General features: G+C 37.1%; 1 protein-coding gene across 1 annotated transcript; it reads right to left on the reverse strand.

Moving 5' to 3' along the window:
• Positions 1-93: 93 nt before the first annotated feature.
• On the reverse strand, positions 94-12,167 carry LOC140159669 (cholinesterase-like). The gene is made up of 11 exons (XM_072183165.1): positions 11,805-12,167; positions 11,136-11,240; positions 10,572-10,731; positions 8,686-8,763; positions 7,818-7,936; positions 7,288-7,452; positions 6,172-6,375; positions 4,541-4,741; positions 2,351-2,556; positions 1,518-1,687; positions 94-346 (listed from the first exon to the last, which is right to left on the reverse strand). The coding sequence occupies exons 1-11, from the start codon at positions 12,165-12,167 to the stop codon at positions 216-218; spliced, it is 1,902 nt and encodes a 633-aa protein (XP_072039266.1). The 3' UTR covers positions 94-215.
• Between the last annotated feature and the right edge of the window lie 1,705 nt (positions 12,168-13,872).

Consider the following 13,872-nt stretch of genomic DNA (forward strand, 5'->3'; position numbering starts at 1 on the left):
TTATTATTATTATTATTATTATTATTATTATTATTATTATTATTATTATTATCAAACTGTAGTAGGAGATGACGAAACAGATATGATCTGAAAGCGTTCTGAAATACGTGTAAAATCGTGAAAACAGCATTTCCTGCCAAAGCAGCTAGTGACGATTTCCAGCTAAAATTCAAGTTTGATTCAGTCTTTTATTGGATTCAATTTTCGCAGTTTTCTTATTTACACCCTTCTGCATCACAAGTAGTGCGTTTGTATGCGTTGAACGCATCCCGCCAATCCGCCATTGCTTCATGTTTCCAGATGTAGAATTCAGTCCTCCATTCACGTTCAACTTCCGGCAGCTCCTCTGAAAATAATGAAAATGTATAATTAAATCTATCTCAGCCTGATCTATCAATTAAAAATATGAACATACTTGCTTTTGGTGAGTACTGAAGGTCAAAGTTCAAATGAACTTATCGAGCAAGATAACGAATCAAAGTTGTGTCACTTCGAAACATTAAAGGACATTGGCTAAAACAATACTATTTAAAACCAATTATGCTAAAACTATAACATTTAAACCGATTCACTTTTCAAAAGAGCTTGACGGCTGATCAAGCAGCATTGACCAAGTGTAAGTATTATTAGTGGTTTTTTTCAAGTGCAACGCCGAGCGTTTAATGTTAATTATATGTTAAATGCGTATCATTTGTTTTGAGTGAAATGTTGATACGTCTAATGCACTAGCCGACCCCGCAAGGGTCGAGTATGGATAGCGGTCATCTTCTAAAGACGGCTAAGATAATACGCCTAACCTTAGATGCAACAATTTTGCGGTAGACTTTAATCACCGAATCACAGGGCCAGAAACACAAACAACCAATCATCTTAAGCGTTTTCACTTATTGACCAATGAAATGTCAGACGCCTAAGATTTTAGACGCGTAATACGTCCAAGATTGACCACGGTATCACAATTTAGAAAGATCACAAAAAGACCTTGTTGACTGTTAGAAGCTCGTAACTTATATTATGTGCACGTGAAGGTATCTGATAGGGTCTGTGGTGTAATCGACAGAGAACGATGAGCTATTCTAGCAATTGTCACATCAGATCACAATTGCACACATCATCAGATCATAGAGAACTTCCACGATACCTAGAATTACCATAATTGTCGTAATTCCTCCCACTGCAGGAGCTTGTTATATTTCTAAATTGCCTTACTTTGTCAAAATTATTATACTCGTCAGTATAACATTGTGAAACTGGGTTGATGTCATAATTGTTATAATAGAACAAGATGACGCTATTCTAGCAATTGTCACATTACAATCAGACCTGATTACAATAACTGCACTCATCATATAACATTGTGAAACTGGGTTGATGTCATAATAGAACAAGAGGAAATTATTCTAGCAAATTCTGGTCAAAATTACACAATTGTCGTAATGGTGGACACATTGACAAAACTCTGGTATGTCATAAGTGTGCAATTATGACAAGAAGGGTGTAAGCATAAAAATACTTACTAGTGAAAATTCCCAACTTTGGTACAAGGTCATTCCAGAATCGCATAGAGTCTGCTTTAAGAGCCCTGTCTGTAGTCATATTGAGAGCCAATACTTTGTAGTTGAGTACAGGAACGGTAAACGTAGGCCAATACATCTCATTCTCAGGGTCGCTTGACATACTCGGCGTCCTGTTTAATTACAAAGTATACACGAGGGTCATTCAAAAAATTATACCTCCATCATCACATCTCTGTTATCTTACGTGACAGAAAATTGAAATTACCCAGGCATATACTCTTAAATCTTGGCTATAAAATAAAAGTTATTTGATTGAAATGTGATTTTTGGTTGTTACGACGTGTTGCTTGCTTAAGGCCGCAACAGACTCCAAGTATTCGACGTAGAATCGATAATATATTTCTACCAGATATTCTACGTAGCATATTATCGATTTTACGTCATCAATCATTCGTTACAACTGGAAATAAAATGACTAGATTAATTAACGTAGATATGTTACATCAAATATTCTACGTCTAATAAAAGGTCTGTGTAGGACCTAAAGCACATATAGATTCGGTACATCGGAAACGGTCTGAAAAGAAAGGCCAATGTTGATTAAAACGTTTGCCCACATCTATGTGGAAATCATTACAGTTTTATTTCTGAAAATGCGTTTATAACACATTTATAACGTTTTAAGAACGTTATTGTGTTGGTGGGTTTCCTCGGACCAACGCTTAACAAATATCCATTTCTATTCAAATTCCCTCAGTTTTAGCTTAACAACAGTCAAAAACGGGGTTCAAAAAATGAAACCTGTAATAATAAGATCATGGTAATATATTTACCCTGTCTTGGCAAATTCCGTCCAAAACCTCATCATCTTAACACTCAATTCTTTTTCCGGTACACTCAGCTCCAGTCTATTATTAACTCGCATAAACGGCAACCCAAAAACAAAGGAGATTTCTTCACCGTGACTGGATCCAAGCCAGACAATATTTATATTTAGACTTAGTATTGACCATATCGATACTGTTGGAACATGTGTCATCTGTAAATGTAATAATAATTATGGTTACTAGAGCAGACTACATTATCTAACTTCATATATAATAAGCTAACTCCAACTAGTACATTAGAGGATTAAGGGAGACCATCAACATCCGTACCTACCCCAGCAACTTCAAAAAGTTCATGGTACAAAACAACCTGGCACCCGTCTACTGTACATAGGCGGCAGAATCACGGGGGACGCGGGACACGTCCACCCTAAAGTTTTACACGGGGGTATATCTCCCCCCTAAAATCCTAACAGAAGAAAAGATAATGCAATCGCCCTGTGCATCAACGTGTTTTAGGCCAAAGTAGGGTAAATCTGCTACATTTTCCAGGCTTCGCGCATCTGGCTAATTGAGTACCGAAATTAACCTCATTTATGGCTAAAAATAGTTTGAAATTGAATTTTTTTCGCACACTTCGCCAATAATACCGGCACAAAACACGCCCTCTCCCCCACAACTCGTCATTTGACACTCATCATGCTCATCAAGATCAATAACAGGATTAGCGACCGCAACTTCATTAATAATACTATCATAATTATTGTCGTATGTGAGAGGGGTGGTGGTGTTGAGGTTGTGGTGTATATTAGAGGGAAGCAACTACCGTTTCACCACCCAACCGACAGCATCGTATTCAGCCTTGTTTCGTCCGTTAGAAATGGCTTTTATTAATATATCTTATACTTAAGAGTTAGTTTCTAAAATGTGTGGAGCTAGAAGTTGTAACATGCCTAGAAAATATAAAATAATAAAGCTGAGTATGCATATCTATTGTTTTTTTCCCCAATCGTCAGCCAAGAAGCTTTACGTATGTGTCCCTGCTCACAGATTAAACAAACTTTTCATTAGCTGGTATCATACCCTAATTATAAAGTATAAAACACTACAACACAAGTTATTAAATTTTTGCAACAGGTCTCTAAGAGCATGTAGCCAGTATTGCTGACAGATACGTTACCATTTTTATAATGGATAAAAACTGTAAAAATAATTGGGTAGATGAATGTTTTCATTATGTGATGAATCAAGTAGACTTCCGGGTTATACTATATATGTGGTACATAAAACAGTAGTTTTAAATTTAAAAAAATCTAGGTTTATTAATAGAAAATAGTCCTTAAGTTACGTTCATGTCATGACAGACGTTACCTAAATTCTACTCCCCTTGGGGAAAAAACGCCATGAATAATGAAGTCATACCAGACATTGCTATGTTGGGTGATGACTGATCGCGTATGGTATGAATTCGGTAAGCATGATAAGTGTACACTTGCACGATTCGGAAAAAAAGGCGGGAAAGGGCTAGCTCTTCTGATCGACAGATATGTTACCCCAATAAAATAAGTTATATTGCTCACATCTCATTTCTGAGACCCAACTTGAACACTTTATCGGAGAATGCACCAGCAGTAGCTACGTCAGCAAATACATGATTCGTTAAAGGCAGTAGTCTTTGTTTCTAAGGCCAAACAAAATGTCTCTAAGCTTGCGTAGCTTAAGATCGCGATGCTCAAAAAACGGGATAACAAATTTAATTGGTTAAGATCTCCGGGACAATGCACACCACAAAACTATTTTTTACCAAAGTTAAAGCCTTCAAAATTCAAATTTGTTTAACGTATACCCAAAATGCTGTAATAATACTAGTTATAATTGTAGGAAGGGTTCTGTCCTTTTGAGCTGAAATAACAAGGTGAAACAAAGTCAAAGAAACCCTACTGGTTATTTTGACTGTTTAACATGCGGTTCTATAGGAGAACATGTCGAAGTTTGCTCTGTTGACTTACTTGATTCCATTTAGGTGGACGTTTGGACATAATTTATGTAAACATTACAAGTATGCAAAAAAATCAGGTTTGAAAAAATAAACCAATTTCATATATAAATTTATTATAAGATCGTACATTATGGCATTAAAGTGCAGCTAAATGGATTAGGTAATAACACTTTAAGTCAGCAATATATATAACAAACCTGATAACTGTAGACTTGATCTCCTGCCATTGCATGAGCTCTAGCGACGATATCAGTAGGTGCAGCAAATGCTTGATCCGTACTCAGGTCAACAAATGGTCGGAAGAAGTCCAAGCCGTCTTGATCCTGGATTGTCCAATCTAAGTAGTGCTGGTAGACTGAATCTTCAATTAGAGGGTTTCCTATTGCGCTCTTCACAGCCTATTGTGGCCAAACACAAAAGAGACCAAAAATGAGCATTATTTTGAAAAACCAACATCGCAGTATATTATTGTAATTATAATATGTACAAAAAGAGTGAGAAAGAGTAAAAAGGATGTGGGTGTGTTTGAGTGGATGTGGGGTGGGTGTGTGTGTGTGGGGGTGCATCTCTATTCTCCGTCGAAGTGATGATGTAATAGGATTAACTGCACTACAACATTCACGCGGTATACCTATGCATTGAACCATAGATGTCAAAGACCTGGATTGTAGTTCTATAGAATATGCATACATCACTCGCACCTGCAACCTGCTTTGTCTTGCAGGTAGTCCGCCTGTACACATGATAGATATTTTTGGGGTTAGATGGTTTTGGCAGTTAAAGTTTTTTTGGTTTTTTTGCTGATTATTGATCTTTGAGTACTGTAGAATAAGATTCCGGGGTGTAAGATCGTCACCCTTTGGCAATCCGAAATATTCAAGATGGCCGCCACGTAACTCTGAAATAGCATTCGAATGGTGTTTAACGACAAATGATATCATACCAAATAATTATACCGTTTTTGGCAGTTAAAGTTTGTTTTTTCGCTGTTTGAAGATCTTTGAGTAGTGTAGTATAAAATTTGTATGTAAAATTGTCACCCTTGGACAATCCGAGACGACACGTAACTCATTCAAATGATTTTTAGTGACAAAAGATATCAAGACCAATAATTATAGCATATTTAGTGCGTATTATTGGTTTTTGGTCCAATATGTAATGCATACATGAGGATTATGAACTGACCACCTGTACCTTTGTTCCATAACCATTAAGGTATAGGACATTCTTTTGTTTTTGCTATAGCCCCCGAATGAAATGTATTTAATTATGTTTGTACTCACTCAAGTAGCATTGTGTGTGAATTTTACATCTGAACTAAGTGCTATTCTTTTTTATGGGCATTTTAGTGTCTAAAATGGTCCGAAATGAGGGTTTTTCAATATTGCCGTCCATTTCTAATCGTCACCACCATAGACTTTACATGTAAAATAAAAAGACTCATAAAAATTTAATAGCACCTAGTTCGGATGTAAAATTCACACAAAATGCTTTTTGAGTTATTACAAAAAAGATAACTAAATACTTTTCATGTGGAATTTTTTTAATGTATTCCTTGTACAATGAAATTTCACAATAAAATGTCTATTGGAAGCAAAGGTGTGACACGTTTCATTGATCCCAAATATCCATGAGTCATGAGATGTATGCTCAAAGTAGGTAGCTGTATTTTCTTAACATATTGAAAAAAAGAAAGGATAATGACGAGGAGGGGGGACAATGAGGAGGAAAAGGAGGAGGAGGAGGAGAAGCGGCTGGAGGAGTAGGAGGATGCCGGATATGATGAAGGATATCAATATTTTATGAAAATATTAATTCAGAATCTTACACTTTTAAATCCTTCTTCACTTATGAATGGTGGATTTCCACTAATAGCGTATTCGGGATACAAGCCTAGTAGCGTGGTTGTTGCTTCATCAGCATTGGTTCCTAACATCAGCGTGGTCCTCTGAAATTCTCCCCTTTTTATGAGATTCATAGGGTAATCATCCAAGAAGTAGTCATCAATACAAGGAGCTGAGATAAATCCAGACTGTAGAATAAAACAAACATCTCAAAAAAAGTAATTTCCACGCTTAAAATAATGGCCATTATTTAAAAAAAATTCAATATTGTATTACAAATCTGTAAAATGCGTTGGAAGCAGAACTTATTTCTGCGCATTTTGCACGTCATTTGTAGCAATTGACTAAATATTGATGTCACAGCGTACATTTAAATCAATGTAACCCGAGATGTGAACATTGCAGGAAATTCTATTGATTTGTATTCAGTATAATTGAAGAAAATCTGTGTAATGATATCTGAGTGTTTTTGTATTGTTATAAGTGCAACTTTCAAATCTGGACCTCATTACCTTAAATTCTCGCTATTCGCAATAAGGGCGCCGCCAGCGGTTTGCGATGTATCATGGGAAAAATCGTGATGTATCATGGGAAAGGTCGACATCAAGTCCGCGCAATACGAATATTACCATGCTATTACATAGGAACACGTGACAATATTTTTAGTTTGTCAATATAACGGTATTACACGCAAATCGATAGAGAAAAAATTAATTGTGCACATTTCAAATCACATTATTAAGTATTATTGAGTATCGATTCGCGTGTAACACCTTTATTTTGACAAACGAAAAAAATATTGTCACGTGTTCCTATGTAATAGCATGGTAATATTCGTATTGCGCGGACTTGGGTGTCGACCTTTTCCCATGATGCATCACGATTTTTCCCATGATACATCGCAAACCGCTGGCGGCGCCCTTATTGCGAATAGCGAGAATTGACCGGTGCGTTGGTGTTTTCTGGGCTATGACTCATGTTACAGATTTGTAATACAATAGCCCATTTTAGGGGTTAATTACTTTTTTGAGATGTTTATTAATGTTGGCTTGGTCATTGCTAAGATATTTGCTAAGTTTTTTTTAATGAATTTCACTTACAGCCGCAGCCGCATCATAAAGTTCTTTAGTGGTGGCATCTCGTAGACATTGACGTAACTGAGTAGTATCAGTGGCAGTGCATCCCAATTCTGCTCCCATTTTAAACGCTATCTCTCGTCCTCGACTGGTTTCTTGAAATGCCCACGGAGATAAGGCAGTGCCACTCTGCGATGAAAAAAAACACTTATCAAATTGTTAGGGGTGTGTGCGGGGGATGTGTGTATGGCGGTGTTTATGGGAGCGTGTGGATCTAGGTATGGAGGGGTGTGTCCTAATGTTCATACCCCAGCCCTTAAATCGGAAGGGGAAAAATCAGTAAAATACCCAACAGTCGCAGTTTCCCAGCCGCCCCCGGCAAGAATCATCGGCAATCGTGAGTCGTCTTTGACAAAGACTATCCTTAGCCGCTCGATGTCGCGGCTTCATCGGTCCTCTAAGCCTCGGTTACAAGGAAAAGTTACATTCAAAGTATAATATATCATTGCTTATGTTGTTAACGTTCCACCTATACTAAACTATGAACTAAATACCTCCATAATAGCTTGATTGAAGAGACCTCTACTTAGCTTGGAGAGCATTAGATAGCTGACACTTGCCGAGCCTGCACTCTGACCAAATATGGTAACTTTAGTCTTATCGCCACCGAATGCTAAATAGTAAAAAGATTGAAACCATTAACATGATTAATAACTGTAGTCTAACTAAGGGAGCGGGAGGGTATCCCTAAAACTGTCAAACAGTATACCGGCTGTATGTGATTGTCCGCCTATATTTTGCACTCAATTTAGCGGCCACCTTACCCTGGGGACGGGTAGGGTAGGCCTTGCAATTTCGAGGGTGTTTGTGAGACCCAAGTCCATTTTTGTGTTTTATTTTGTAAGATATTTTAAGTAAATTATGGGCATGGAACTTCCTATCTATGTTTTAATAGCCTTTTGCTCTCATGTCCACTTCAATGATTTTGGGTGAAATTTTATTGTTGACAATTGTTACAACCAATAATTGTAACTGACATTATTGAGAGATTTTCGAGATTATTGTAATGACATTCTGGTGATGTTTGTACTTGTGTTGGTATTGTTATGATGATAATTCATTTGCATAATTGGATATTGATCATTGTGCATTAAGCCATGATACCCGTTCATCGAGTGAACATAGTATTATTCGTGTGTCAGTTGAACACCGTAGGGCGACGTTTTGGCTGTGCTTCATTATCCCTCCTCCGTTGGGACTCCAAATACGATACCTCGCTTAATTTTTCCTTTGACTAATTCCCCAATTTAGCCTATCCATTGGTACTAATCGTAAACATGATACATAAATACCAAAATTCCAGCTACCCCTTAAATTGAATCAATAACCAGTGATAAAAAAAGCTAGGCATTGCTGTCTTACCATGAATATTTGCTTGGATCCATTTCAGAGCTTCAATTTGATCCATCATTCCATAGTTGCCCGGCAAAACATTGTCACCTTTATTATAACAAAACAATAACGAATTTATTGTTGCACAGGATGGTTCATGAAAGGAAGCCTGCTGTGAAAAATAATACTTACATGTACCTATTTACATATTTACTATGTAAGAAAACATGTTAAGAATAAATCGGTTGTGTTCATTTGAATAAAAACAAGTAAGTGCGTAAAATGGCGGCAAAGCAGTTGTTATTACGATTCCTCAAAGCCAAAACTATATTTAATCAAATAAGTATCTAAATACAGATGTTAAGATTAACACGAGCGTATTTTAGCCACTACTGTGAATTTAATTAACTTAGACTAGGTAGGTTTTTTTTAAAGATATTTGACAAAATAAGATTATTTGGTCAAAGTAAATCAAAGAAAATTATTAGCACACCATTAAAGTTTTAAGCCCAACGTGCCTCATTTTAGGCAGTTATTTGGGTCTACTAAAAAGGATTCCCACAAATCGAGTGGGACGGTCCATTCTCAGCTTAGGGATGTGGCATATATATGCATTAGGGTTATGCAATGATAATCGTAACGTAACTCTGTGGTTGACAAATGAATAATTGGCCTGCATCGTACATGTTTGTGAATTGTGAAGAGAAACGCACAATTTACAAATTAAGGGGGTACTACACCCCTGTGGTAGATTTGTGACTATTTTTGTATTTTTCTCAAAAACTAAAAACACACTGGTAACAAAAGTTATGTATATTGTTGGGGCAAGGAAACCAATTACTACATTGAAATTTCAGTGACTCAAGACAAGCGGTTCAGTGTATATGATAGGAAATGAGGTACATCCTAGCGGTACCTCATTTCTTATCATAAATAACGAACCGTATGTCTTGGGTCACTGAAATGCCAGTGTAGTAATTGGATTCCTTGCCCTATAATATACATAACTTTTGTTATCAGTGTGTTATTAGTTTTTGAGAAAAGTGCAAAAATAGTCACAAATTTATCAAAGGGTGTAGTACCCCCTTAACATAAAATTAACTGTGGACAAATGGATTTGGTTCAAATAAGCAAAATGCAGTTTTTTTCGCCACTCATGTTTATTCATGTAAGCAAAAGTTTGAAGTCATTTTTAAGAATGGGAAAAATTGTTGTCAAAGTAGGTTTCCGTTTTAGAGCCACCTGTGCAGTTTGCACATGAGTAGCGATAGGTCCAATTAACAACAAAAAAAACCCCACAAATGGTTATGTCCCATCTTGTTTAAACATGCATGCAGTGGCGTACCGCCTGGACGCCACCTTTAGGGGGCGCCGAATTGACCAATTCAGCTAGATTCTGCACCCCTCCATGCAATGAAAGTCAAATTTTTCCACAAATACTCATTTAACCAATTTAAGACCGAAATTCGCTGAACTTCATTATAACCAAAATTACTAAGTGGTATTTGTGCAATTTTTCTCGCGCTCCACGCGTAATTGTTTCAAGAATTGGGGGCGCCATTATGTATCCTTGGTCCCGGGCTACACAACCCCTCTTACATAGTCCGACATTGTGACTATGTCCTCAAATATTACACGATCTTATTTTTGTTCAAGAAGTCTTCCAATCAATAAAAAGCGAATACAAAAATACTACCCGGTAAAACATTTAAAAGATCTAAAATCTTAATTTTTAAAGATTAAATTTGACTATAACTTCCAGATACCCATAAAAATAAACAAATACTAAGAGAACCCCGGGATATGCCTTACAAAGAATCTACTCCCAGACTGCAAATAATGATCTCATCCTATTCTGCCCATACTTATAATTGCCGGACCTCGTAATCGTTTTTCAGGGAATTTGCGTTCCTTACCTGTTGTGAGATACCCAAAAGTATTCAAACGGTAGTTAATATTGATATGTATGACTTCACCAACAGCACTCAACGGTTCACCATTATATTCGGAATTTGAGCCCGAGCCCGTTTCAAAACTACCACCATGAATCCATACCATTACAGCTGCGTTGCTAATCTAAAAGTAAGATTTTCAATGTAAAATGACGCTTTATAGAATACGATAAAAAAATAAGAAAGAGAATATATACTGAATCTGAAAGAGATTAAGGCGTGGTTGTGGTTGTGGCTGTGGCAGTAGTGGTGGCTGAGGTGGTTGAGGTGGTAGTGGTGGTTGTAGTGGTAGTGGTGCTGTGGGTCTGTTGCTGATGATAATGACAATGACTATAACTATCAATATCACTATCACTATAACTACGACTGATTATATTAAATATCATGATTAGGTATCAAAACCATATTATGCTAGCGACGGCAAGCATAAAATAATGCTTTATAGAATACGATAAAAAATAAGAAACAAAATACATACTGAGTCTGAAAAAGATTATGGTGTGGGTGTAGTTGTGGCTGTGGTAATACTGGTGGTTGTGGTGATAGTGGTGGTTGCAGTGGTAGTGGTGTTGTGGGTCTGCTGCTGATGATGATGCCACTGACTACAACTATCACTACCACTATACGACTGATCTAATAAATATCATGATTAGGTATCAAAACCATAATTATTATGCTAGCGACGGCAACACGAAAATGATTATATTTATATTTACAAGATATACAGTAAGCAGTAATGTTCACCCATGTATATCTTAAACAAACACATAATGTCATAATTGGAACCAGCAACCAATAGCTGCATCTTTTAGCTCGAATTTAAGACCTCATTCGTTGAAATCGTTCAAGAAATAAAGACATGAAGATCGAAAAACCCAAGGTAGATGCAAATTTGAAAGTTGCAGTTTCCTCCATTGCATGCTCTATTGATTTGTACACAAAGCGTTCTCGAACAAGAGAACTGGAATCTCTGTGCTTCCATTGATTAGCACGTTAAAATTAGCGTCGCGCTTCATTGATTAGACAACAAAAGTGCAACTATTGATTTCATTTCTTCCTTAGGTTTTAGATCACCGTTTTCTTAATTCTCAACCAATTTCAACAAATGAGGTCTTAAATCAGAGCTAAATCAGGGGTAAACACAACTTATACCTTAATTTTTTTGGCTTACTGTATATTTTAACATATCTTACTCACCTCACGGGGTACATAAATATTCATGTACAAGCAATCCTCGCTAAGTTCTAATCCATCTTTGGCAACGATAAGAGCTTCTTGATAGCAGGAAGGTCTCACGTAAGTTGCATTATAAGTTCCATTCCACGCCGCCTTTTTCACCGGATGTTCAAATCTTACTGGTGGTTCAGCAAACGGTACTCCTTCATACACATCTATCTCTCTGTCGATATTGATATACTCATGTTCTGAGAACATAACAGTCTTACCCATCAACAGGCCTTGCTCTACTCTAACTACTGGTTGAGCTAGGATAGTTGCAAGACTTGATATACATAACAAGCAACATATTCTAAAGCCAAAATAGAGACTTTGACTCGTCATTGTGTCCAACTCTCTACAACCAGCTTGTGGTTGTGCAGTTAGTTGCCCTGGTAGAGTGCTCTCCGGGAGTGCTCCAATCTATAGGCCTATACCTTCTGCTGGTTCATATGTGGTGGTTTTTCAGTCTCCTAAAGTTTTTCACCTGCCGTTGATAAGTCCGGGGAAAGCAATGAATGCCAACTCGGGTCAACTTCTTTTAAACCATTTTATTTGGGCATACTAGAAACTTTCACTGGACCATGACGTTTTTCTTTATTTTCCTATTCTATGCAGACAGCTAGCATGCCCAGGCCATTGTCAGCAAGAGAATATTCTTTAGAGGTTAATACTGTAATTACTACGGATATTCGTTAGAGGTTAATTCTGTAATTACTACGCGTCAGTTGTTTTGACCCTGTTTTAACAATCAGAACGTTACGCACCGCCAGACCCTAGAAAGTCCGTGAATACATAATGAAATCAACACAACTTGACCCATGCTTGTATAATTATACCTTTAAAAAACCCTTGTGTTAAATTCAGGAGTGAAATGGAGTCTTTTTATTTTGGTGTTTTTGGAGTAATGCAAACTGTACTTCGCCCTTCCGGGGAAGTTTTGATACAATGCCTTTTGAATTTCACCGTTTTTCACTTCCAACTGCCACAATGTCTACCTCAAGCTGGATTTCCATATGCAAGGAGAGCCTCGAATTCCCATTCATATATACATGCTGCCAGATCGAGGCTCTCCTTGGGACCGTGCAATGGGCGATATCGCTTTACAGAAAAGCAAATCGCGCGCATAATCTGCATTGTCTGCGAAACATGGACGTAAACCGCTAACTCTTTTGTCACTATGACCGTTCACTATCTAAATCGTTGCTTCGTTATCTGAGTAGCATACATTGATTGGATTACTCATCCAGACGCACCATTGGAAAATCCGGAATATTAAAAAAATGTAAGCTGCTTCAAGTATGAGGCAAAGCTGTCTCAGACACCAGACCTTTGCTTATAGCACTTATGGTCCTACAGTCGGCCCTGAAGCCCTCGTATATTGACAGTGTACTTCGGTTATGTATATGAATGCGTGACCACCTCCGAGCTGCCATAACAGCTTATAGACAGTAAGTCCCGAAGACACCTTCTACATAGCGAGTGGTCTTTCTATACATTTGTATGCAAAGGCAACATGAGACTGCATGCTGTGCAGCAAAATTGTCTACTTTGTTTAACTTTGTGATTATATTGTAAACGTTTCCGTCGTTGAATATTTTTTCTGTCGTCAAATACTTTCGAACTGTTGTTTTGATAACATATATCACGCTTGCTGGTCTTGGTGTGTCGTGCTCATGGGACACGTGCGCATTTATAAAAGCGCATTTATAGATATAACCGAAGTACACTGATTGATATGGATATGCCTACTGGGTTCCATTAAGCAGAGGTTCTGGATCCAGGGGACCAACTGCAAATAACGAAAAAAAAATCTGAAAACTTGATGCAAAATATTCTTATATAATGTTATTCTTCAGTGTTGACAAAATATTTTGCAAATATGTTTACCAAAATTATTTTGGAACCACATTTTGATAACATTTTTAAAATGTTGTAGTGTTTTTTCATATGAAACGTTTTAAAAATATTTTCGAGACCTTTATATAATCCGACATTTAAATGTTACTAAAACGTTTCTGTCAAAACCAAAACTCGTTTTAAAACATTT

The sequence above is a fragment of the Amphiura filiformis genome, chromosome 8 (genome assembly GCF_039555335.1).
Source record: "Amphiura filiformis chromosome 8, Afil_fr2py, whole genome shotgun sequence".
Classification (NCBI taxonomy): Eukaryota; Metazoa; Echinodermata; class Ophiuroidea; order Amphilepidida; family Amphiuridae; genus Amphiura; species Amphiura filiformis.

What these genes read in the sequence shown, in the direction of transcription:
- LOC140159669 (XM_072183165.1), bottom strand. Translation starts at nt 12,167, where the DNA reads ATGACGAGTCAAAGTCTCTATTTTGGCTTTAGAATATGTTGCTTGTTA. An exon ending in TCAATCAAGCTATTATGGAG is followed by an intron (nt 7,453 to 7,817) that starts GTATTTAGTTCA and finishes TTTTCATCGCAG; the next exon opens with AGTGGCACTGCCTTATCTCC. An exon ending in TTTATGATGCGGCTGCGGCT is followed by an intron (nt 6,376 to 7,287) that starts GTAAGTGAAATT and finishes TTTATTCTACAG; the next exon opens with TCTGGATTTATCTCAGCTCC.